Source organism: Alosa sapidissima, chromosome 15 (assembly GCF_018492685.1).
Source record: "Alosa sapidissima isolate fAloSap1 chromosome 15, fAloSap1.pri, whole genome shotgun sequence".
Classification (NCBI taxonomy): Eukaryota; Metazoa; Chordata; class Actinopteri; order Clupeiformes; family Clupeidae; genus Alosa; species Alosa sapidissima.
Genome location: NC_055971.1, coordinates 23116712 through 23140189, shown reverse-complemented (window position 1 = coordinate 23140189; position 23478 = coordinate 23116712). Strand labels below are relative to the sequence as shown.

The window sequence follows — 23478 nt, the reverse complement described above, 5'->3', positions numbered from 1 at the left end:
AATCTATGAACTAATCATGTTTTGGTACTTGTTGTCTAGCAGATACCAGTGAGAATTGAGTGTGCATAATGCAATTCAGTGAGACAGTTAGAATCATATATGCCTTTCAGCGTGACTTATTTTTGTGGAAAACATGTGCTGGACTGGGTGGCGGTCATATTTTGTACCGCTCTGCGGTACATCTAGTTGATGTTTATGACTGTTGTCATAATGTGTCATTCGGTTTTTGGAATGTCAAGTTGACATTGTTTGGGTGTCATCATTATGACAACTTGACATTAGCCAAGATGACATTATTTGACGGGTCTTTGACAACTTGACATTAGCCAAGAAAATGTAACCCGTTTACAATAGTCATGACGACTAATATAAATTGACATTATAAATACGACATTATAAATTGGTCATGAATACTTTACTTGACTTCAACTACAGTGGTACAGTTTTGACTTGTCATTAAGCTGTCACAAATAACTATTACACACCAAAATAGTTTCCTGACAGTGTCATGAATACTTACCTTTGACCTAAAGTACAGTGAACCATCTGAGATGTTTCCTGAACATGTCATTAAGTGTCATTACACTATCATGTAGGTCCTATTTCTGTACATTTTACATTTCTGGAACATTGATATCAAATATCAAACAGTATGACCTTGTTTCTCTTTTCTGTCCTTTTAGTTGTGAAAATCAGTATTTCTCTTAGTTTTCAACCTTTTAAACACAAGTTGAGAAAAATATAAAGTAAAATGACCTCAGAGCTCTGATAAAATAACCCCAAAATAATAAACCAAAGTCCATCTACCCGGGTAGTATATATTTTTTTTTTAGTGGTGAGATCTCGCGCTTATCTGTAGGCTACGATGAAATGAAGAAATATTGAGTAGAAGCAGTTCATGTCGCAGGCAAGATTATCATTCGCGCCTCCTGCTCTTCTGCCTCCCGTGTCCAATGGCAAATTAGTCCAATGGAACACTTTCTCAAATCATGCATCCCAACAAAAAAACAATCTGCATAGCAGGGCAACAATTCAATTAAATTACTCTCTCGATACATTTTAGCAGATCTGGAAATATAACTCATATTCATGAACTGTAGTAGCTTATTCTTATTTTTAATCTATACATTCACTGCATAGCCTACGCAGCCAGCCAGAAGCAGATAGGCTCCCCCTATTAAGTCAGGTTCTGCTCAAGGTTTCTTCCTGGAATATGGGAGTTTTTCCTTGCCACAGTTGCCATATGGCGTGCTTATGGGGGGTAAAGGGTTAAGGCTGCCAGTGTTATGACATGTTATTTTTCTATATTTTTGATATGTTGCTGAGTGGATCATTAACGGCCCCAGCAATGAAGAAAAGTGATTGATAATGACTGACTGACTATTATTGTGTTACATGCTTCAAATGTAAAGCACTTTGAGCTGCATTCTGTGTATGAAAGGTGCTATACAAATAAAGCTTATTATTATTATTATTATTAATTTATAATGGTGTCATGACAGCCAATTGTTCAGGCTCATCACTTCATAAACCTAGAAGATAAGTCAGGCCAAACACAGTTATATGTCAAGTTGTCATGACAATATCATGCCAAGGAAAGTATTCATGACACAATTATAATGCTGTCATGTCAATCAATTATTCCGGCCCACCACTACACGAACCTAGAAGATGAGTCAGGCCAAACACAGTTATATGTCAATTTTGCATTTCTTTCTTGGCTAAATGTCAAGTTGTCATGACAACGGTTTACATTTTCTTGGCTAATGTCAAGTTGTCATGACAAAGACACCCTCAAATAATGTCATCTTGCCTAATGTCAAGTTGTTATAATGATGACACCCAAACAATGTCAACTTGACATTCCAAAAACCGAATGACACTTAATGACAACAGTCATAAACATCAATACTATGTCATTAATGTGCATGACATGTGTCATGACATTCTTATGACGGTTACATGTCACCCTTGTGTAGACCCCTTCAAATAAAGTGTTACCGAGTGTTGTATATTATTCACACAGAATTATGCATTTTAGATTCATATACTTATCTAATCATCCGTACATTTATACTCTCCTCTTTTAGGTAAGAAGAACAATGAATCAATCATTTGATATCACTCTGATTTTCACTACTTACCAATCTATTGGCCCTCAAAAGTATGTCTATTTTACAATTATTTCAGCATTCTACATTGCCTCAGTATTTGCTAACATATTCTTAATGCTTGTTATAATCTGGGAGTCCAGACTTCACCAGCCTATGTGCATCTTCCTGTTTAATCTGACCTGTATCGGACTAATTAGAAGCACTGCAGTTTGGCCCAAAGTGATGAAAAACCTTCTGTCTGACAATCAGACGAGTTCCTATGAGGGTTGTTTGTGTCAGGTGTTTATAGTCTGTGTTTATGCCACTGGTACCTACTCTGTTCTAACTGTGATGGCCTATGATCGTTATGTGTCCATAATCTACCCTTTACATTATCATACAATAAATAATGACACCACAAAAGGTGAAACAATTATTGGCTGTGAGTAATTTTGTTCCCATATGCTCTGTATCTGGTCAGGTATGTCTAACATCACGTGTGCCGTTATGCAGACAAAGCATCCATAAGTTTTACTATGAAAATATCTCTGTCTCCAAGCTATCATGCGTCACCAGCTCCTTGTTCCGTGTGAGTAGCCTATATGGTGTTTGCGTGTTTGTACTTTCTGTTGTTTTTATAGCATTTTTTGTGCTGCTTTCATACATCCGAATAATTGCTGTGAGTTTGAAGGCATCACATGACACCCAGAGGAAGGTCATTTCTACCTGTTTTCATCAATTTCTCTATGAGCTCTCTCTTCTCCATTATTTACAATCAGTTTGTTTTTGTCTCGGAGGACATGCACATGTTCCTGTCCTTCCAGTTTGTTCTGATTCCACCTCTTTTACACCCGATAATTTATGGCATCAAAAACACAGACATCAGGAAATGTTTCATTAGAAATATGAGATCTGTTTGGTCATACATCACTTCTTATGACAAATCAAAGCATAAACCATAACCACACTTCATATAAAATCATACTCACCCTTTTTTTCTTTGTCTGTTAAGACTTAATTTTGTCTTGATGTTCCATGACGAAAACTGAGTTTTTTTATTCAGTTCTTCAATAAAGAAATGAATCATGTATGTCTGTAATATTGTGTAATGGAAATGACTCAGTTGAAACTTGAAGAAAACTTTGGCATGCATAATAACAGAATCAGGACATGAATCCCTATACCGGCTCAAAGAAAAAACAACATTCAAGCCTCTGTATCTCGTTGCCAGTACATCACACAGTCACACTGACTGTTTCTGAGACTAATACTGACTGATTCTACTGGGTCTAAGCTTTCCAAAGAGGCCAGCCATTTGATGATGGGCCAAAGTATGTGGGAGCAGTGCCCTCCTAAGTTGATGATGTGCAATGTCGGGCAGAACACTCAATTTGGGGCTGAAATTTATGAGCACCATTACGCACATGGGAGAATTCCCCACAAAATTAATATATAGTTATCCTTGGGAGCAGTGCCTACATTAAAGTAAATTGTTCATGTGAAAGTAGGGTAGGAGATAATTTCTGAAGCATATTTTTCTATATTTCCTGTAATTCTCTTTACACCCTTAAATGCTCTGACATCACTACAAAAAATAATCAGTCACCTGTGGACTGCATGAGTCTGACGACAAGTCTTTGCATTGCTGTGACAAGACAGATGTTTTAAGATAATGATTTGTCACATACGTAACATTAGGATTGAGGATGCCTTCCGATATTAAAAAGATCTAAATGATTCACAATAAATTAATTCTATGAATTAAATGCTATTTCCTTTTAGAGCTTGAAGCATTATGGAACTCATTTATGGAACATCTCTTTCAGTTTCCACAGTGCATGGTATGGATGAAATATGTTGGCGTCAGGGGATGGGAGCGCTAAAATCTTCAACCACAAGCACCATCAGCACAATTATCTAGCTTTTAACACCAGCTCCTTTCAAGAGCGATTGCTGGAACCCACTGTTTCAATGCACAGTAGGCCTACAGTGTACGTTCACACAACCAGAAACGTATCTAATGCAGCGCAGAGCTGCAAATATCTTTCTACATATATTTTGCCTTTTTTTTTAATTACTCAGGAATAACAACACAACTGATTACAGTTACTGTCTGCCTAGATAGGTGCTCTGTGAAGAGTGATTTGTTCACCTTTCCAGACCATACAATATTTGTGGTTAGGATTCCATCTAGTGGCACAAGCAGTGTGTAACATTCAGGTATTGTAAACAGTATGTGAAACTAATTTTCAAGCCACTAATTATACATATACGTATAGGCCTATGTAGCCTACTAACATAGAGGACAAGGGTATTATAGATAGAGGTATTACAGAATAGCATAGAAGTAACAATACTATAGAACAACTATAGAAATCGTAGAGAGCTAGATAAATAGATATCTGGATAAATTACTTTATGTGAAAATGATGGTGTTACAGCAGCAATAAAAACATTAACATGACATTATGCCTATAGTAGCCTATAGTTATTTGGCTACTATAGTTATTTTTCGCAAGGGAAGGCAAGTGTTGTTAGGACAGTGGAGTAGAAAGAGACAACAATAGCCCAGAAAAAATATCAATTAAGAGTGGTTAAGCCTCTCTACACGGTCAGTTCTGTAGCACGGACTAGCCTACAGTGTCGGATACACGAATGGGCTACCTGCCCATTAGCGGTGACTTGCAGACACGTCACTGCACACATTACGCAATAGTTTAGCCACTTTGCAGCGAGGTAAACAGCGGACCGCGGGCTGCTTTCCTGAAACAGACACTTAGATGACCCCAAATAAACCTGTAGCCTACACACTAAACATGTAGCCTACACATAGAAGTCTTGCTTTACATATTGTTTTCCTTTCATATAGTAGGCCTATACTTTATGTGAATTGTTAGGAGATAGGGCCTCTTCATTAGTCTTTTACCTGGCTGGTTTCACCCAGCCTACCTCTCCATCCTCGTGCGATAAGAATTCAAAGCTGTCTGAAAGACGTTATGTGGTGACTCTCCATTAACCCTTAGAGAGCAGCTTACACTTTGTTAACCTTAGTTTGCTTTGCTTTCACTAGAGGCGGGAACAGCCCACGCAAAACAGTCTAGCCACAGATATAGCTGGAGTGGGCTAAAACCGGCCGTGGCAGATAATCCTCTTTGCCATGGTGATCCCCGCAGCCTCCGAGGCACTCGAGATAGCACTTGTAGAGACAGAGAGTTGCTGGTTCAAGATCAAGTGGTGGGAGCATAGCTAATGGTGGTCGGAAATGCGGCAGCACTTTTTCATCATATGCGTAAGTGACACATCGGTGATAGGACGTAGCGTCGCCAACATCAAAGCAAATGTATTTAATCGCGCGGTTACAAGCGCTCGGTAGTAGGCTAAAGTCAGATTGTTGTAGATGAGTTAATGTCATTGCACTGTAGGCTATCCGCTCCTTGTCCTTTTGTCATGTTGTTGTCAGCTTGATTGGTGAGTTTGCAACTTACCCTTTCAAGGTAGTAGGCCTAGGTCTATTTTTTGCATAGTGTTGTTAATGTAGCCTAGGCTACTTTGGTTTAATAAAGTAATGTTTACCTGGTAGCCGACACTGCGTAACCAGCTATTACATAACGTGTTTCTCTTGGCTCATCGTTGGAGCACAGCGCAGCAATCTCTCAAACAATTATTTTATATAACTTAAGAGCAATTTAACAGCCTATTCATTTGCTTTCCTGCCTAGAGTCCGTAGTAGCCTAAGCTGTTTGCACTTATCCAAATGACTGACTGTTGAAGCAGTTGTTGTAGAGGTTATGAAAATTAAAATTACAAAAATTAAAGTCTCATAACTGCACTGTTTCTGAATCTCTTCCATTTTTATCATTAACATTGGCATTTATTTTGCTTATGAATTCACGTTAACATCATGCAGAATCATGGAACTCTATACAAAACTACTTTTGACCTTAATGTCGATTAAGGACAAAAGTCTACTAAATTTACCCCTTACTTTTTCGATTCCCCTTAACTTCCCCCCTAAATCAAGGAATCCCTGAATTAACACCTTAAAATAACATTAAGATATACTTAGATTGTCCTTAATTACCCCCTTAATCACAATAAATAAAGGGAACCCCTTGACACCTTAAATGTAAGGGGTTTCACATTCACATCTTAAAATGGCATTATTTAGGTAAAATGTAGGGCCTGTTTTAGAAATTAAAGGTAATTTAATATAAATTAATATAAAGTTTCATAGTGTATTGAATGCTGTGTTTTCTGCAGGGGTTTAGTTAGCAGTGGACAAATCCAACTTTCTCATAGGGCATATCTACTTAATGTGTTAACCCCAAAGAAAATTCATGCATGCATGTATGACCTAGTCTCAAGTATCAAGTTTTTGACTGAATTGCATTTCCATTGTTCTACCAATTCCTTCCGCTTTCCCACCACCACCACTGATTTTAGCATAATGGAAAGTCATCTTCCCTGATACCCTTAAGCACCCAAATAGCACAGCACATGTGTCCAGCACAGTTTCTGCAGTAGCCCCCCCCCCCCCCCCCCCCCATACCACACAGACACACTCCAAGCTACCATGAGTGGCGCCAGCAGCACAGAACTGGACGGCGATGATGCGGAGTTGGCAGACATGGTGGCTGCCATCAACGTGTCCTCCAACCGCATTACACCGCCCAACGGCCACCGCGTGGCGCCAGGAAAGAAGCACCGACTCACCATGTCGGACAGGAAGCTCTCCCTCCAGGAGCGGAGCACCTACCAGGGCGGAGGGAGGATGGCACGCAGGCCCACCATCGAGTCCAAACGCGTGTCCATCTCAGATGGAGAGGTGCATGGGATACGGGGGGTGGAATGAGAGGGTAGAGAGATAATGCCTGACATTGTGCTCTAGAATGATTAAGTTGTCAGAGATATTTAACCTGACATTGTGGTTTTATATTGCTGTGGTGATTTTTAAAAAACAATATATTTGTGTGTGTGTCTACAGGACTGTGTACAACTCAACCAGTACAAGTTGAAAGATGAGATTGGAAAGGTGGGTGGATTCATTTCTGTGCAAAACTACATTAGTCAGTGTTGTGACACCTGCAGTTCGGTTGTGTGACTGTGAGCTGAAATTGTTTCCCTTCTACAGGGTTCCTATGGTGTTGTTAAGCTGGCCTACAATCAAGATGATGAACAGTATTATGTAATGCAGACCTCCCTGTTAATCACCAGAAATGTTTAAACACACTCTTTCTGACCTTCATGTGCTGTTCAATCGCCCTAAAAATGTTAGAAACAGCATTGCAAGTGAGAGCAGATAATGCATAGCTTTTACACGCTTTTGGCTCTTTTGCATTTTCATAGGCAATGAAAGTGGTTTCCAAAAAGAAGTTGTTGAAGCAGTATGGATTTCCACGTGAGTTTACTTTCTGTCTCTTTCGAGTTTACATTCTGTGTTATTCCTAAAGAATTCTTTTAGGATTAATTCTAGTGGTATACTGAAAAGAAAATAATTTCTGACTTTCGTATTAGCCACATTGTGTATAAGCCGCAGGACAGTGTTTTATGCAAGTTAAAAAACAAAACCATATTAATACTATATTAACGGCCCCCATGTATTAACCTCTATAAACCACGGCTAAAGTTGGGAAATTACAGTAAACTATATTTGTATGAATACTGCTTGGTGCTTTTTGAATCCTTTACATAAAATTTTGGTTGTAAGTCACTTCGTTTCATTTGTCAGGACGTCCTCAACCACGAGGGCCGCATGAGAAGCAGTCAAAGGTTTTTGGTCCGCTCGACCGACTCTACCAGGAAATCGCCATCCTGAAGAAATTAGATCACCTGAACATCGTCAAATTAGTAGAGGTAAAGGCATTGCAAAAGAAAATAGTTAACTGAAAACAATGCAAAATGGATAGATATAATCAATACTTTATTTATCCCGAGGAAAATGTAGGCATCTAGTAGCTTATGAGACACACATAAAGACGTACAGAACAAGAAACAGACAGAGTTACTGGAAAGACTGACACTTACATACACCACATACAGAATTAATGGCAATGGGCATTATGGTGGAATCATTTTTTTAATTATTTTAAATGAAGTCGAAAATGCACCTTACATTATGCATGTTCACTTATTCCTACCCTATTCTTATATTATCTTATCACCACAACACTGTTTGAAACTATACCCATGTTTGTGCAGTCAGTACAATTAGTAGTTCTTCATTCAATACAGATTCTACTTACGGAGTACTTATTGGTCACATATAAAATGTCATATATGAGATGATTGTTGCCATGGTAATGTTTTGATTTATAATTTCAGGTGCTTGATGATCCGGCTGAAGACAATCTGCACATGGGTCAGTCCATTTTTTCCCCTCCGACATCTGTATCTACATCTCAGATATCTTTACGACCTTTACAATCTTCCCTTTACTTATTCTTTACTACATCTGACAAATATGTCACATCGAAATAATTCATGATAATGTCCAGCAGTGCAGCCATATGCAGGTGTATCCCGGTAGTCTTGACTTCTGATTTGAAAATAGATAGAACATTTGGGATGACAGTAGTGGTCTTCTGTGTTTCTCTTTTTGCAGCCTTTGAGTTAGTGAAGCGTGGGTAAGTGTCTTCTTTTTTTTTTAATACATCATCATACATCATCAGACATACACCCTTAACTTGCAACTTACATACTTAACTTGCACTTACAGTAACATGCACACTTAACACACACTTATACTTAACTTGCACTTAACATGCACACTTAACTTACACTTACATACTTACATGTAACTTACATTTAACATACAGTACACACTTAACTTACACTTACATACATGCACATAACATCAGTGTTGGGGAAGTTACTTTTAAAAAATAGTGTTTGCTCGTTACTTCTCAAAAAAGTAACCTGTTACTTTACTTAGTTAGCCTCTATGGAAAGTAACTTTTTACGCTACTCGTTACTTTTACATTACTTTTATGTTGCCTATGTTGAACCCAATATCTGTTCCTAAATGTGTAGGCCTACATAAAGGTCTACTATGGAGCCCATAACAGGTATTTCTTTTGTGCTCTTTATTATAAAAAATGCCACAAACAGAGCACTTGACAAGAAAACTATTGGGCTATTATAGTCTTCAACACCACCACTAAAGCCCTATGAAACAATATCAAATAACATAGCCTCGATACATCTTATGGGCATATAGGTAAACACAAAATACATAAGGGCTTATTTTATAGTCTGATATTCACATACTGTCATGTACCGTGTGGAGCTTGTGACTATTGCACAAGCGCACAGCTGAGAAGGCAGTGACGCTGTGAAATCTGTCCCTGGGAAAAGTAACGTTGTGCCGAACTGGAAAAGGAACTACGTTTCATTACCAAATTTTCAGTAGTAGTGCGTTACACTACTTTTTATCCGAAAAAAGTAGTTACGTTAAGTTACACGTTATACACAACACTGCTTAACATACACACTTAACTTACACCTACCATGATGTTCCTCTCCTGTCTATTCCTCCTAGTACGTCCCTGAATTAACTTGAATTTGAACTGTCTTTCTATTTCTTATGCAAGGTAGTACTTATTATTACAGGGCCGTGGCCTACTGGTTAGCGCTTTGGACTTGTTACCGGAGGGTTGCCGGTTCGAACCCCGTCCAGTAGGCACGGCTGAAGTGCCCTTGAGCAAGGCACCTAACCCCTCACTACTCCCCGAGCGCCGCTGTTGTTGCAGGCAGCTCACTGCGCTGGGATTAGTGTGTGCTTCACTTCACTGTGTGCTGAGTGTGTTTCACTAATTCACGGATTGGGATAAATTATACTTATACAGTATTGTCTCCTATATACTCTGTACCTTGATTGTTCACTATTATTTTTTAAGCTGCTTTGGACAAAAAGTAGGTGGTCTTTTGGGCCACCTCCGTCGACTTCAAGGTGCTGTCTGGAAGGCGCTAGGGTTATGCAAGGGTTAGGGTTAAGGTTAGAATTAGGTGCCTTGAAGTCGATGTTGGCAGTGCTGCCTTGATATTGACGTGGGGGCCCAAAAGACCATCAAGTGTAATTTCTCTGAACTATTACATGTGTGGTTGTGTGGTCGGCCGCTAGCCCGGTGATGGAGGTTCCCACAGACACCCCTTTCACTGAGGAGCAGTGTCGTTACTACTTCAGAGACATTGTCCTCGGAATTGAATATTGTGAGTACACTTGCAGTCAGAAGAGATGGACTCTGAAATGTACAAATGCTGTGTTTGGCTGCCTCCATATTAAAATGAACTATATAAACCATGTTCTAAGATATGACAGGCTTATGTAGTAACAGGATATGTCTTTTAGAAGCAGTATTATTTATATGTTTGATTTGCTTTGGGAAAAAAATGTAAATTAGCAATATTGTACAAGTAAGTGGTTGGTGGTGTTAGTAACAGGTATCACCACTGCTGTTATTTGGGCATAGGCACAGTTTTGAGTGCAGGTAATCACAGCCGTGGTGATATCTGTTACCAACGCCACAATCACGAATGCCATACAGTTCGACCACTAACTAATTGAAGACATCGAATAGTCTACTCTAAAGACATTGAATAGTCCACTTTGATGAATATTTAGTTAGTATTACTGTTTAAATCAACACCAGTTTGTGGTTAAGTAGATTTTTTATATACAATTTGTTGGAGGCATTTTTAGTCTTAATGTGCTCAATGTGCTCCTACATTCAGTGCACTACCAGAAGATCATCCACAGAGACATCAAGCCCTCAAACCTGCTCCTCGGGGATGACGGCCACGTCAAAATCGCCGACTTCGGCGTTAGCAACCAGTTTGAGGGGAACGATGCCCTCCTGTCCAGCACGGCAGGAACCCCGGCCTTTATGGCCCCAGAGACTCTCATTGACCATGAAGAGAGCTTCAGTGGCAAGGTATGTCCCCACTCTCTTGCCTTTGAGGCTTGAAGGTGTTTGTGCCAAAGCAGTGTGCCCATGAGAGCACCGATACTTTAGTTAGTAATATTCAGTTTTACCTCATTTTCATTCTTTATGAGAGTTATCTATGGCACAGAACACGTAGGTAAACATGTTGGTTGTTGAGTTATGTAAATGCAATTCCAAGTGCAGTTGCCAAACACTATTTGTGTTATTTCATTACACTGACATTTTTATGTATGACAATCTTTGTTACATTTATATTTTTCAGGCTTTGGATGTGTGGGCAATGGGTGTGACGTTATACTGTTTCGCCTTTGGAAAGGTGTGTTCTACTCATATGAAATAAACTATATAAGCTTTTCCTTTAACAGAGATATTTCCTCATCACAAAATGTATCACCTCTTCAATTGTTTCTGTTGATATTTCATGACATAAAAATAGATTAGATATTGATCCGAGTTAATTTTTCATTCACCTCTGGCTGTCTGAATGTCTTTGGAGCTTGATCTCTAGAAACTTCTCCCTGTGTGTTTCCGTTCTGCCCCCTAGTGCCCTTTCATCGACGAGTACATCCTCACGCTGCACACCAAGATCAAGAGCAGCCCTGTGGAGTTTCCTGACACGTGAGTTAACGAATGGCACACATCGACCTCATTAGAGCTGGCAGGGTAGTGCTGCCCGGGCTTCCGCTGGTGATCAGCATGCCCTGACGCAGGACATGCTGGGCAAAGCAAGGCAGAACTTAATGCCTCATGTACTGGATGATTAGCATGGGTTTGTTGCCAGGTTGTGCTGTGAAGCAACATTTGGAGACTGGTTCTGGAATTGGTTTATTTCTCTGGAGAAAAGTGTCAGCTAAATGCATGAAGAATAAGACATTTTGTTATTTTGTGGAAGAGATATCCAATGCTACTTTATGCTACCGGACACCTCCAGGAGTTGAAAAGTATTTCTATTTTACATAACTGTCTTAATTACCACTCATGGCTTGCACCCTTCCCCCTGGACACTGTACCTGTGGATTGTTTTAAATTTAAAATTGTATAAAAATTTCATACAAATAACAGACTAAAGTAAAGAAATTTCTGATTATCTGGCTCGGGGGAGAGCAAAGTTGCAAGGCTGGTTCTCCAAAGACAGGTATGTTACTGCTGGGATATTCTCCCAATTACAAGTTCATTTACCATCAAAATGACTTTGTTATAGTAAGGTAAAATAAGGTAAAAAACGTGCATAGGATGACTTTAGCTTGGTAAGAGTTGGGATGGGGTGTATTGGACGTCAGGGGTGTGTTAAGAGAATGTTTGATGAGGAATGTCATTAATTTATATAGAGTATATTGTATTGTTTAGTGAGTGATTCTGATTGATTCTCATTCTCTTGACATGTCCAGGGCTATCATCAGTGAAGGTTTGCAAGATCTTATCCTTTGCATGTTGGACAAAAATCCTGAAACAAGAATCACCATTCCAAGGGTCAAGGTGGTAATCAAATAGACAAATAGGCTGTTGTAGACCAAGCCAACGATGGCCACCGCATGACTTTCGGCTCCTGAATGTCCTGTGTGTGGCTGCAGGTGCACCCGTGGCTGACGCTATGCGGCACGGAGCCCCTGCCTCTGGAGGAGGAGCACTGCACTGTGATAGAGGTCACTGAGGAGGAGGTGCAGAACTCCGTCAAGCTCATCCCCAGCCTCTCCACTGTGGTAAGCATCAGTGGCCGACAGCCATCTGTCTACTCTGCTGTAGGCTTTGGCAGTTGTTGTTTTTGTTGACTATTCTTTCACGCAATTTATAAAAATGATAACACCAGTCGATGTAAATGTCTGTGTTGATAGAATAGTGTTAGAAATGAAACTACCCTTGCATCGCATAGCAATAGTTATACTTTGTTCCCTGAAGTTGGTAGTAGGCATATAAGCAACGGCAGCGGTGGACTGATATTACCTAGGCTACTAGGCCTACTACGCATCCCGATTGAACCTGCGCTTCTCTGTTTACTTTGCGGCGCAATACTACTAACCGGAGCAAGTATAATTCCGCCACTGCTAAGAAACTAGTCCCTCAAAATGTAATGCGATCATTAAAATGCAAGGATAGAATAATGTTAGAAATAAAACTATCAACACAGACATTTACATCGATAGTCTGGCGTTATAATTTTTTTGCCTCGGGTGTACTGTGGAGTGGGTAAGACTGTTTTTAGTGGCAGGCTAACACATACTGATGACTTGCGCTAGCCTAGCACCTGCAAACTCTGCAACTAGAAGGACTGGATGAAACCTGTTTAAAACAGTCTCCACTGATAAATATCACACCTGCTAACTTGGAAATGAGGTCATATGTCCAAAATCCTGAACCACCCCTTTAAGGGCATCAAATGCAGTTTCGGGTTCTAGGGCTCCCCCTAGAGTCGTGGAATACAATCGCCAAAGAGTCATATCTACTGACCAGGTAATGTTCCCACAAGATGTCATTGGGATGCTGACAGGCTGGTTCTCCGCCTGCCATTGCTGCCAGCTATACTACTGTAGGTGAGCAATTCTCCCTGTTACAAGTTCATTTACCATTGAAATTACTCTGAAGCTGTTATATTAAGTTAAAAAAGGGAATATTTTACTTTAAGAGAAAACACTAGGCTCGCTCAGCAGAAGTGAGTTCCTGTTGATTTTGAGCCAGCGGTGTTTTCTCGTTGGCAGGATGGAGATCTTGATTCAAAGGTCTTCCGTAGAGACCTTTGACATTCACTAAAGAATGGAAGTAGCCCACGAAAAAATACTTAAGTGTCTTTTTGTCTCTCATTTAAAAAACTGACCCGCCCGCAAATGACCCAAATAGGCTTATCATTTAAAAAATTGTTTTCTGACTCCGTGGACACCTTCATTTAGATCAACCTGCGCACCACTGATTCCCATGTGAACTCAACTGAGCTGAAAGCAAACTCTTTATTGTTGCTTCAACTTCCATGGTCTGTATTGCTGCGATGTTTTCTGCGCGCAGATTCTGGTGAAGTCTATGCTGAGGAAGCGTTCCTTTAGCAACCCCTTCGACCCCTTTCCTGGCAGGAGACAAAGCCGATCTATGTCCGCTCCAGGACATCTGCTGTCGTAAGTGTTTAGGAATGCATCAGATATTAGGTTGTTATATGCGTTGGAAGACTTATCTGCTTGCATTTGTCAAATGAATTCATTCTTACATAGTTGTGGTTTGTATGTTTATGGTTATTGTTTTTATTCTGTTAAATTGAATTTAGTCTATTTTTTTATTGTTTCTGTATTATTATCATTATATTTTTTTTATTTAGGCACATCTGAGCACAAAAGAACATAAATATCAGAATTGTAATCCCTAAAAGGATTTAGCTTCTTCTACATACGGTCACAGTTATTTTTGTGCGTTCTTTGTACAATCAAAGAACTCAAACTTTGTTAGGTGAAGTGCATCCACAACACATTTGTATGTTTTTTTAATTCTCTCTTTGTTTGATTATTTGTTTGTTTTCTGCAGGGAGATGTTCAAGGCAGGCATAAGGACTCCATCAAGGCAAGTGAACCATTTGATGCGTGTGTGTGCATACAATTAATATGAATGAATGTATTTGTCATATATATACTGGGGTGTTTTTCCCAAAAGCATAGTTGCTAACCTGCTAGCAACTTAGTTGGTTGGCTATGGGAAATTGCATTGCAACCAACAAAGTTGCTAACTTAGTTAGCCACTATACTTTCGGGAAACGCACCCAGTATATTGCTCTTATGACAGGGTTCCTACGCAGTATGGAAAACCTGGAAAAGTATGGAATTTGATTTTAGTAATTTCCAGGTTTGGATAAGTATGGAAAAAAGAAACAAGGGTATGGAGAAATATTTGTGTTTCCAGACTATTGCATCTACAGTACTACCAGTTTTTTAGCCGAAAATAGCAGAGCTAGGTATAGGGCACGTGCATAGAACTGGGGTTTTCGATTTGGTTTTGGTACTAGGGTCCCCTTGTGGGAGAGATATCTTGATGATGTGGACTGACATCTTAAGCTACACAACAGTAGGAATGGTTTATTATGACCTGAGTGCACTCATCAAGATACAATTGAATGGGGGTCCTCAGAAAAAAATCTCTCCCACAAGGGGACCCTGGTACCAAAACCAAATCGAAAACCCCAGTTCTATGCACATGCCCTATACCTAGCTCTGCTATTTTTGGCTAAAACATTGGTAGACTTTTTTGATTTTGTAAAAGTTACCAAGACATGGATAATGCATTATCTGATAAACTGTTATTGCAAACAAATAATACTGTTTACGGTGATTTCTGAGGCCTCTGCCAGCAGTGCACTAGTCTCCAACATATGTAGTATGCTGTATCAAATGTGAGTGCACCTTCCAACACAGCACTTCCCCATCGAAAAGTATCCAACAATGGGCAAGTGTTTTCTGAGGGCTAACAAGTTAATAATAAACATTATTTTACAGCTCTTCACAATGCTAGTAGAATACTCCAATCTACCGAGAAGTTTGAACATTTGAGTATGGAAAAAGTATGGAATTTTGAAATGGAAAATGTGTAGGAACCCTGTTATCATGTTTGGTGTTATGATGTGTTATAATAGCCATTAAACAATGTCACTCTCCAAAAGTGCCGCATAACACTGAACTGGAAATACTCTGCCAGATCTGAATCACAACTACAATCTTGTCTGCTGCTGGCAACAGGTACAGCAGCACAGGAAGCCGGGAGGGGGAGCTGGAGGATGTGACCGAGGATGATGCGTTCTTCTGATCATGACGACAGGCGAGACCGCTGTGGACCGCCGCAGCTCTTGATACAGACACCTCTTACTGATGTGGAAGTTCTTGATAGAGGGATGGTCATTTCAATTTGTTACGGTGGTCATAGCACAACAGAACTTTTGGAAGGGGATAAAAACAACTGAGAAATGTTCATGAATACACAGCTGTACAAAACAGAGCCTTTTTTTGCCCCGCATCATTCTCTTGGTTCCGTTATAGATATGCTTAAATGTTACTGTGAGCATTATCCTCAGCCCTGTCACTTATGCTACTTAGCTACCTGAGCCAGGTACTTGAGAAATTAATGCGATATTTATGGACTATTATTTTTTGCACTCAGTCATCCCATTTCCACTGGTATTCGGACATGTAGTTGACTCCGTTCATCGGAATTAGTTTGTTACAGAGTAAGTCATTGGGGTGTAGTCCTGGATCTTGTGTTTCTGAGGGATAGACAAGTGACGTGATATGTTGCAGTCATGAAGAAATATCTGATCAAGACAGTTTGAGGTTACTAAGAAGTTTTGTTTTCTGAAGAATTTGGATGATGAACATTCCCTACACAATACATATTGTGATGTTACTATATGTTAATTACAGAGACAGACAGCAAGGTTTCCATAACAAAGAGGATAGGTTGTGTTAAACAACTGTTTTTTATGTGCCATAAAGAATGTAGCACTCACTTTTTGGAAGTGTGTGGTGTACTAGTTAGCCATTTTTACAATAATTATACATATTGTTTGAATTATTCAACCTTTATAATTGATTTCACTGCTGACTTTTGTCCGCATAGTACATTATACAGTAATGAATTGGGATGGACAGCATGTGACACCGGGGCTTATTTCTCTCTCTTTTGCAAATTGTTTATTATATTGTCTTTAAAACTAAATCTATTTCAACTTCAGTTATGACTTCCAACTATTATGGAAAGATTATTTTTCAGCATTCCGTTTTGCAATGATCCTCTCCTTTTGTCTTGCTTTACAGTGGTAACTGTTGTATAAATAATAGTTTTTCTACATTCATTGTTTTACCTGGAGCTAAATTATATTTAACAGTCAATTAAATCCACTGTTAAAAAATATATTTTTTGAATGTTTAAAACATGGATGGTGTTTCGAAAATCATTGACTGAATGTATTCCTTGTATAAAAAGAAATATTCCTTGCTGTTGAAGGATCTTTTGTCTTGAATGATAGCCGAGTCGTTCTGATGGTATAGCACCTTAACTTCTAGCACTTTCTGTTCATGTCTTTCTGAAGGAGAGGTTATTTCTCAATCAATAATGAGGCTGGCATTATACCCCAAATGTGTACGTTCTCCCATTTGTCCTCAGTAGGCTATCTTCAGTTTTCTGCTTTAAGCATACGTGGTTTAAATCTGTGTAATTGAAATACTCTTGCTTAGTTTAATCACATTTGATCTGTTCTCTTGCTACTTATGTTTCCTGGACGTTTGGGGGTGAGGTTGTTGAGAAACAGTTTGATAAGATAAAGACTGCTGTACACTAAGCAGCAACATTTTCTGCTAGTCCAGTGTCCTATATGTGGAGCCAGGAACAATGGTAAACATGTAGTGCTGTGTAGGACAGAGAAGAACAGCGCAATTCACTTCTGCTTGTAATGAAGATGTGGTGGTATGTCTGCCAAACTGAGATAAACATGCATGCATCACTGTGGAATAAAAATAATTAAGGTGTGACAGTACTTTCACTGTTTTTGTTTTGCAACCATAAAGAGACTGATGAAGTTGTTAAGAACATCTCTTTTGAAAACCTAATACAGGACTTTGGCTCCCCCACATGGTTGTGAGGACTGACCTTTATTGCAAAATATTTTTTATTTATTTTTAAATTTACTTGTGTGTGTAGGTTAATGTATTTTTGTGATAAGAATTGTAAAGATTTAGCCCCCAAGCTCAGCCTTGAGATACCCCTCCTCCTCCCTCCACCTTTCCTTCTCTCTCCTTTCCTCCTCTTGACTTTCCTTATCCTCTCTCCTTTCCTTCTCCTCTCTTCTTTCCTCCTCTCGCCTTTCCTTCTCCTCTCTCCTTCCCTCCTCTCCTTTCCTTCTCTCTTTTCGCTTATCAGCTATATTTTTGGCCAAATGCGAATTCCTTCTCAAGGGGGGTTCATATTGTATGCGCAAGCGGCAGCGCTGTGCTATGACACCCATTATTGTCAATGGCTTGCAGGCGCAGCAACCGGCAAAGCGCAGCGCAAGCAGTATTTTGCCACTCTTGCGCATGCTGTATTCAAAGTTGAACCATGTTGAACTTTGACCGCGGCGTGCTGTAAATCATAGGTCTTTTGCGCTAAGCCTGGCGGCAACCACAACATTAATCTTTGGGACATTACCTCAACTAAGAGCAACCTAGCAGCGAGCGCAGTGCATGCAATGCAATGTTGTGAAACCCCCGTCACTAATTTCCTTGCTACCAACTCTTCCTTCTCTATTTTACTTGTTTCCAACTTTTCTTATTTATTGCAAATATATTTGTTGTTATTTGTGTAACTCATGATTCCCTTATCTCCTCCTCTTTCCCTCTTCACCCATCTCTTCATTCATTCTCTTTTTGTCTGCTTTCTCTTAATTTTTTACATCAGCTATTTCTCCTGTTCTTCCTTATGTGGTCCGTGAGTTTCTTTTTTATTGGTTAAGTGGTCCTTGTTCTGAAAAAGTTTAAGAAACACTGCTCTAACTGGACGGGCAAGACTGACAAGTGGGCCTAATCTTACACGTCAAAAATATAGGCTACCTCTGGTTACACGGTCAATATTTGCGCCTGGTAAGTAGCCTACACGTTAAAATATTACATCTGTACAGATAAAAAAAACTACATCTGCATTTATCAAGACGTTCATGATCTGCATCTTAAACACGTTCATGACTTGTGTGTTTTTACACCTGTATGCATTTCGTTATTAGGTGGTTTGAACACCGCCGTCTCGCTATCCGGAGAAATATTCTTTGGTCACCGCTATTTACCGATTTCTGGCTCCCATTGACTTCCATTCAACACATGTAAACAAAATGTAAATTATGACTTATGCCAGCAACCATTTCACTTTGATAATAAACTACATGTTGGTACAGCATATAGAGCAGGAATAACAGAATTTGGCTTAAGCAGCGAGGAGAAATGTTTTGCACTTTTATGCAAAGTGTCAGCCCCTAAGACTGTATGTACCCTTTTCCTAAATTTGTGGTCGTTTAATGTCGAATGTCAGAGTAATTACATTCAAAACGTACCTTAATGATACTCCACAATTTATAAAGGAACGAAGTTTAAAAAGAAAAACACAATATATCAGATGGATTACATGAATAATTGACAAGGAAGTACAAGATTATTCGACGGTCGCTTCTTTTCTAATAAATATAATGGGCTACATTACATATTTCAGGCCACTAGACGGGCCTTTTTTGAATGTAAAAGCAAGCAGTGAAATGGCGTCATCTGATGGCCGTGCAGCGCAATAGCGCCATGAAATATTTAATTTAAAGCAACACCACGTTTTTCAACCTTCATTATTATATTTCCAAGACCCTTATGGTACATCGACTTACAATAGGTTGAATAACACGTATGCCAAAACCTGATGGGGTCTGTATTCCTTTTACTGGCACTACAGAACTTCAGGGTGCGGGTAGTAACCCGAGCACAAAAAGAACTTCAAAATTCTAAAAAACTAGCCTAATCACTGCAGGCTGATAGTCATGTTTGTTTATTTATTTTTCTGGTGAACGTGTCTTGCCTCAGGCTATAATGCAAATCGATTTTTCAACTTTGTCAAGCCAATAGACAAACACACAGTGTATTACAGCAAGGGACTTCACCACCTTGGGACCACCCTGCCACCACTTGGGCTCACAGCTCCTGTCCAGCAGGAAAGAGGAAGAGAAAAGGGGGATTAATCCCTACTGCGTGGCTTACAGTACAGATACACTGGTGCTAAGTCTTCCTTATCAGAAAAGGACATATCCTAAATAGGGTGGCCGACAATCCCTTCCAGTTGAGGTGGGCACCCCGGGTGAAGAAATGTGTTCAGGCGCAACTGAGAATTTGGTTCAGATAATGGAGTTTAATGTTTTAGCAATTGTAAAAAACTGTATTGGCGCCTCAGCTGAAAGGAGGGTTACACTTTACTTGAAGGTAGCTACATAAGAGTGACATGACACTGTCATGAACGTGTCATAAAAATTATAAACAAGTCATAAACGTTTGACATAACGATTCTGTCACTAACTTCTGTCAAGTGTCATTCGGTCAAGTTAGGGTTAGTGTTAGGGTAATAAGTCATGTCATGTCACTCTTATGTAGAAACCTAAAGTAAGTGTTACCGAAAGAAGAGAGTTATTCCAACTACTCTAGTGTGTATAGATGAGGTTAAAGTGTGAGTCATATGCAAAATTCAGATAAAGCACACGGCCTGGTCCTTATTTCAAACTGTCTTTTGTTAACCACAGGAGAAGATCATTCAGGTGACTCCAGGTCGCCTTGTGTGATAAGGGACGGAGTATGACATTAACCTTCTTCACAGATCCACAATGCATGGTAGTAAGATTTTACCTGTATCATATAACATTCGTCAATGTTTGTTTAAAACTTGTCGTTGATTTTTTTTCCATTGGTATGATGGTAATTTAAAAATATGATTATTTTAATTAGTACATTCCACACAAAGTAGTTTTGTTATGGCTAAATGTAAAAAAAAAAAAAAAAAAAAAACTTTGATGTGTAACATGAGTAAGTTTTACTGAACACAACTAAGTTGATATACACTACCGTCACATTATACTACCGTCACATTATCAGTCAGGACATTTATCTGGAGGTACCTCTGCTCTCTCGACCATACAGCGCTGTGTGTCCTCCCTTCGTACACAGCACCTCAGTCGTGGTGTGAGGCATCCGGCCCATGCATAACCAGCTCGGGAAGTGCCAGAAGGCTAATGCATTCCAGTACTGGTTGTCCACTAAATATTGCCTGTGTCTGTCCCTAGTGCTCTGGACACGGTGACCGTTGAGCCAGGCCTGGAGTTCGTGCATGTGTAGCAGGCCCAGTGGCGCGGCTGCTGATGTGGCTGTGAGCAGACCCAGCAGCCTGAAGTTCTGCGGTTTGTGCGTCAGCTTGGTTATCATGCGTGTGCCACCTGGCGAGTGTACTAATGTTGTGGGCATGCACACATCTGCAGACTGCAATACAAGTGGTACCTATACACCTCCAGTTTGAGCCAAGTCTGGACACGTCGACCTGTTTGCGACACAGGACACCACTCATTGTGAGATGTGGCTCTCGATTCACAACGACAACCAACCGCTGGGGACAGATACATTTGCATACTTACACTCATGATCACAAACCCTCCTTCATGCTTTTTCCCCATCTGCACACATCCTGGCTATGTTTGACTGAGTGTGCATGGATGACCACTTTGTCATGGTTGTCCTTTAAAAAGGAGCTTTTGTAACTTTTTCCTTGAGATGGCTCTATTACAGTTTTTCCCAATTGCTTAAACACATTTTTCAAAACCTTCAACCCTTTTCTCAAAACTGTAAACACAAACCCCAAATCTCAAACTATACACAAAACCTCAGACAACCTCTGCAAAACTGAACAATAGCCTCAAAACAGTTATACCTGTGCTCAAAACACTGTCTTAAGATCATCTCACAAAGCAGTCAACATGAAAACACTACTGAGCAGTCATTAGACACTAAAAATTGAAAACACAGTGTTCAGGGCAGCTCATATAGCTCCAGGAGAAATGTTAATTGTTTATAATACAGTAAATGCATTTTGCATCTAAAAAAACAAAACAATGAAAAAAGATTTCATAACTCAGCGGATTCAACATTTACTGTAAATCCAAAGTATTGAGAATGGGGGTTCGTGTTAACAGTTTTGAGAAAATGGTGGAAGGTTTAAAAAAATGTGTTCTAGCAATTGTGAAAAACTATACTATAAAGACAGGAATTTCTTTACTGTTAATGAGATGTACATTGCAACCCACAGCCTACAATGTACTCTGAATGCCTCCCTGATTGTTTCTGTCCATTGTTGATGAACCTGCACTGTTCAGCAACCTGTTTACATTCTGAACTAGCTTATACAGTATTGGTTGTATCACATCATTTGAAACAAGTGTGATCAATTTTGAGTAGTTGTGTTTAATGTATGGCATCTGTGCTTTCTTTGTGTTTACCTTTTGCCACTTGTGGTTACCATCACAAGTGCATCATAATGCAAAATGTGTTTTATTGCATGAGAATAAACACATTGCATGTGTTTAGAGTTTTGCAAAAAGAGTCTATGAGATCTGCAATTTGTGTTTTATGAAAACTGTTTAAGGTTTTTTAAAGGTCAGAGAATGGAGTTTAGTGTTTTAGCAATTGTGAAAAACTGTTGTTATAGCACTATAATTATGAAATTAAAAAAATAATTGACTGTCTGCGTGCCTCATCATTAGAACACTGGTATGCGAGAAATGCACAGCCACATTTCAACTTAGGTCAGTACAATTTTTACAATTTGTCAAGCACTATTATAATTTAGGCATAATCATTCTATTGTGGCTCTGTGAGGCAAGTTAACTCAAGTTAGAGTTAACTTGGGCTAACACTAACCCAAGTTAGGGTTAGTGTTAGGGTAATAAGTCATGTCATGTCACTCTTATGTAGAAACCAAAGTAAGTGTTACCGAAAGAAGAGAGTTATTCCAACTACTCTAGTGTGTATAGATGAGGTTAAAGTGTGAGTCATATGCAAAATTCAGATAAAGCACACGGCCTGGTCCTTATTTCAAACTGTCTTTTGTTAACCACAGGAGAAGATCATTCAGGTGACTCCAGGTCGCCTTGTGTGATAAGGGACGGAGTATGACATTAACCTTCTTCACAGATCCACAATGCATGGTAGTAAGATTTTACCTGTATCATATAACATTCGTCAATGTTTGTTTAAAACTTGTCGTTGATTTTTTTTCCATTGGTATGATGGTAATTTAAAAATATGATTATTTTAATTAGTACATTCCACACAGAGTAGTTTTGTTATGGCTAAATGTAAAAAAAAAAAAAAAAAAAAAAAAAACTTTGATGTGTAACATGAGTAAGTTTTACTGAACACAACTAAGTTGATATACACTACCGTCACATTATACTACCGTCACATTATCAGTCAGGACATTTATCTGGAGGTGCCTCTGCTCTCTCGACCATACAGCGCTGTCTGTCCTCCCTTCGTACACAGCACCTCAGTCGTGGTGTGAGGCATCCGGCCCATGCATAACCAGCTCGGGAAGTGCCAGAAGGCTAATGCATTCCAGTACTGGTTGTCCACTAAATATTGCCTGTGTCTGTCCCTAGTGCTCTGGACACGGTGACCGTTGAGCCGGGCCTGGAGTTCGTGCATGTGTAGCAGGCCCAGTGGCACGGCTGCTGATGTGGCTGTGAGCAGACCCAGCAGCCTGAAGTTCTGCGGTTTGTGCGTCAGCTTGGTTATCATGCGTGTGCCACCTGGCGAGTGTACTAATGTTGTGGGCATGCACACATCTGCAGACTGCAATACAAGTGGTACCTATACACCTCCAGTTTGAGCCAAGTCTGGACACGTCGACCTGTTTGCGACACAGGACACCACTCATTGTGAGAT

At 39.6% G+C, this 23478-nt stretch overlaps 2 protein-coding genes across 3 annotated transcripts; both read left to right on the top strand.

Annotated features, from left to right (window-relative positions):
* The first annotated feature begins 2102 nt into the window (after window positions 1-2102).
* On the top strand, window positions 2103-3055 carry LOC121684613 (olfactory receptor 52E1-like). Its single transcript, XM_042064671.1, is given in 3 exon segments — window positions 2103-2498; window positions 2500-2822; window positions 2824-3055. Coding segments are annotated over 3 exon segments (951 nt in total).
* A 1950-nt stretch (window positions 3056-5005) lies between these two features.
* Window positions 5006-17523, top strand: LOC121684537 (calcium/calmodulin-dependent protein kinase kinase 1-like). Of its 2 annotated transcripts, none has more exons than XM_042064598.1 (17): window positions 5006-5382; window positions 6537-6918; window positions 7078-7125; window positions 7225-7278; window positions 7440-7491; window positions 7822-7946; window positions 8415-8451; window positions 8695-8716; window positions 10213-10301; window positions 10824-11023; window positions 11298-11351; window positions 11580-11653; window positions 12424-12511; window positions 12607-12735; window positions 14030-14136; window positions 14537-14572; window positions 15739-17523. In XM_042064598.1, exons 2-17 carry the CDS (start codon window positions 6667-6669, stop codon window positions 15803-15805), a joined length of 1434 nt encoding a protein of 477 aa, XP_041920532.1. In that variant the 5' UTR covers window positions 5006-5382; window positions 6537-6666; the 3' UTR covers window positions 15806-17523. The 2 variants fall into 2 exon arrangements, with proteins under 2 accessions (XP_041920532.1, XP_041920533.1); XM_042064599.1 differs by having other exon boundaries at window positions 5007-5382; window positions 14537-14568; window positions 15730-17523.
* Window positions 17524-23478: the final 5955 nt, after the last annotated feature.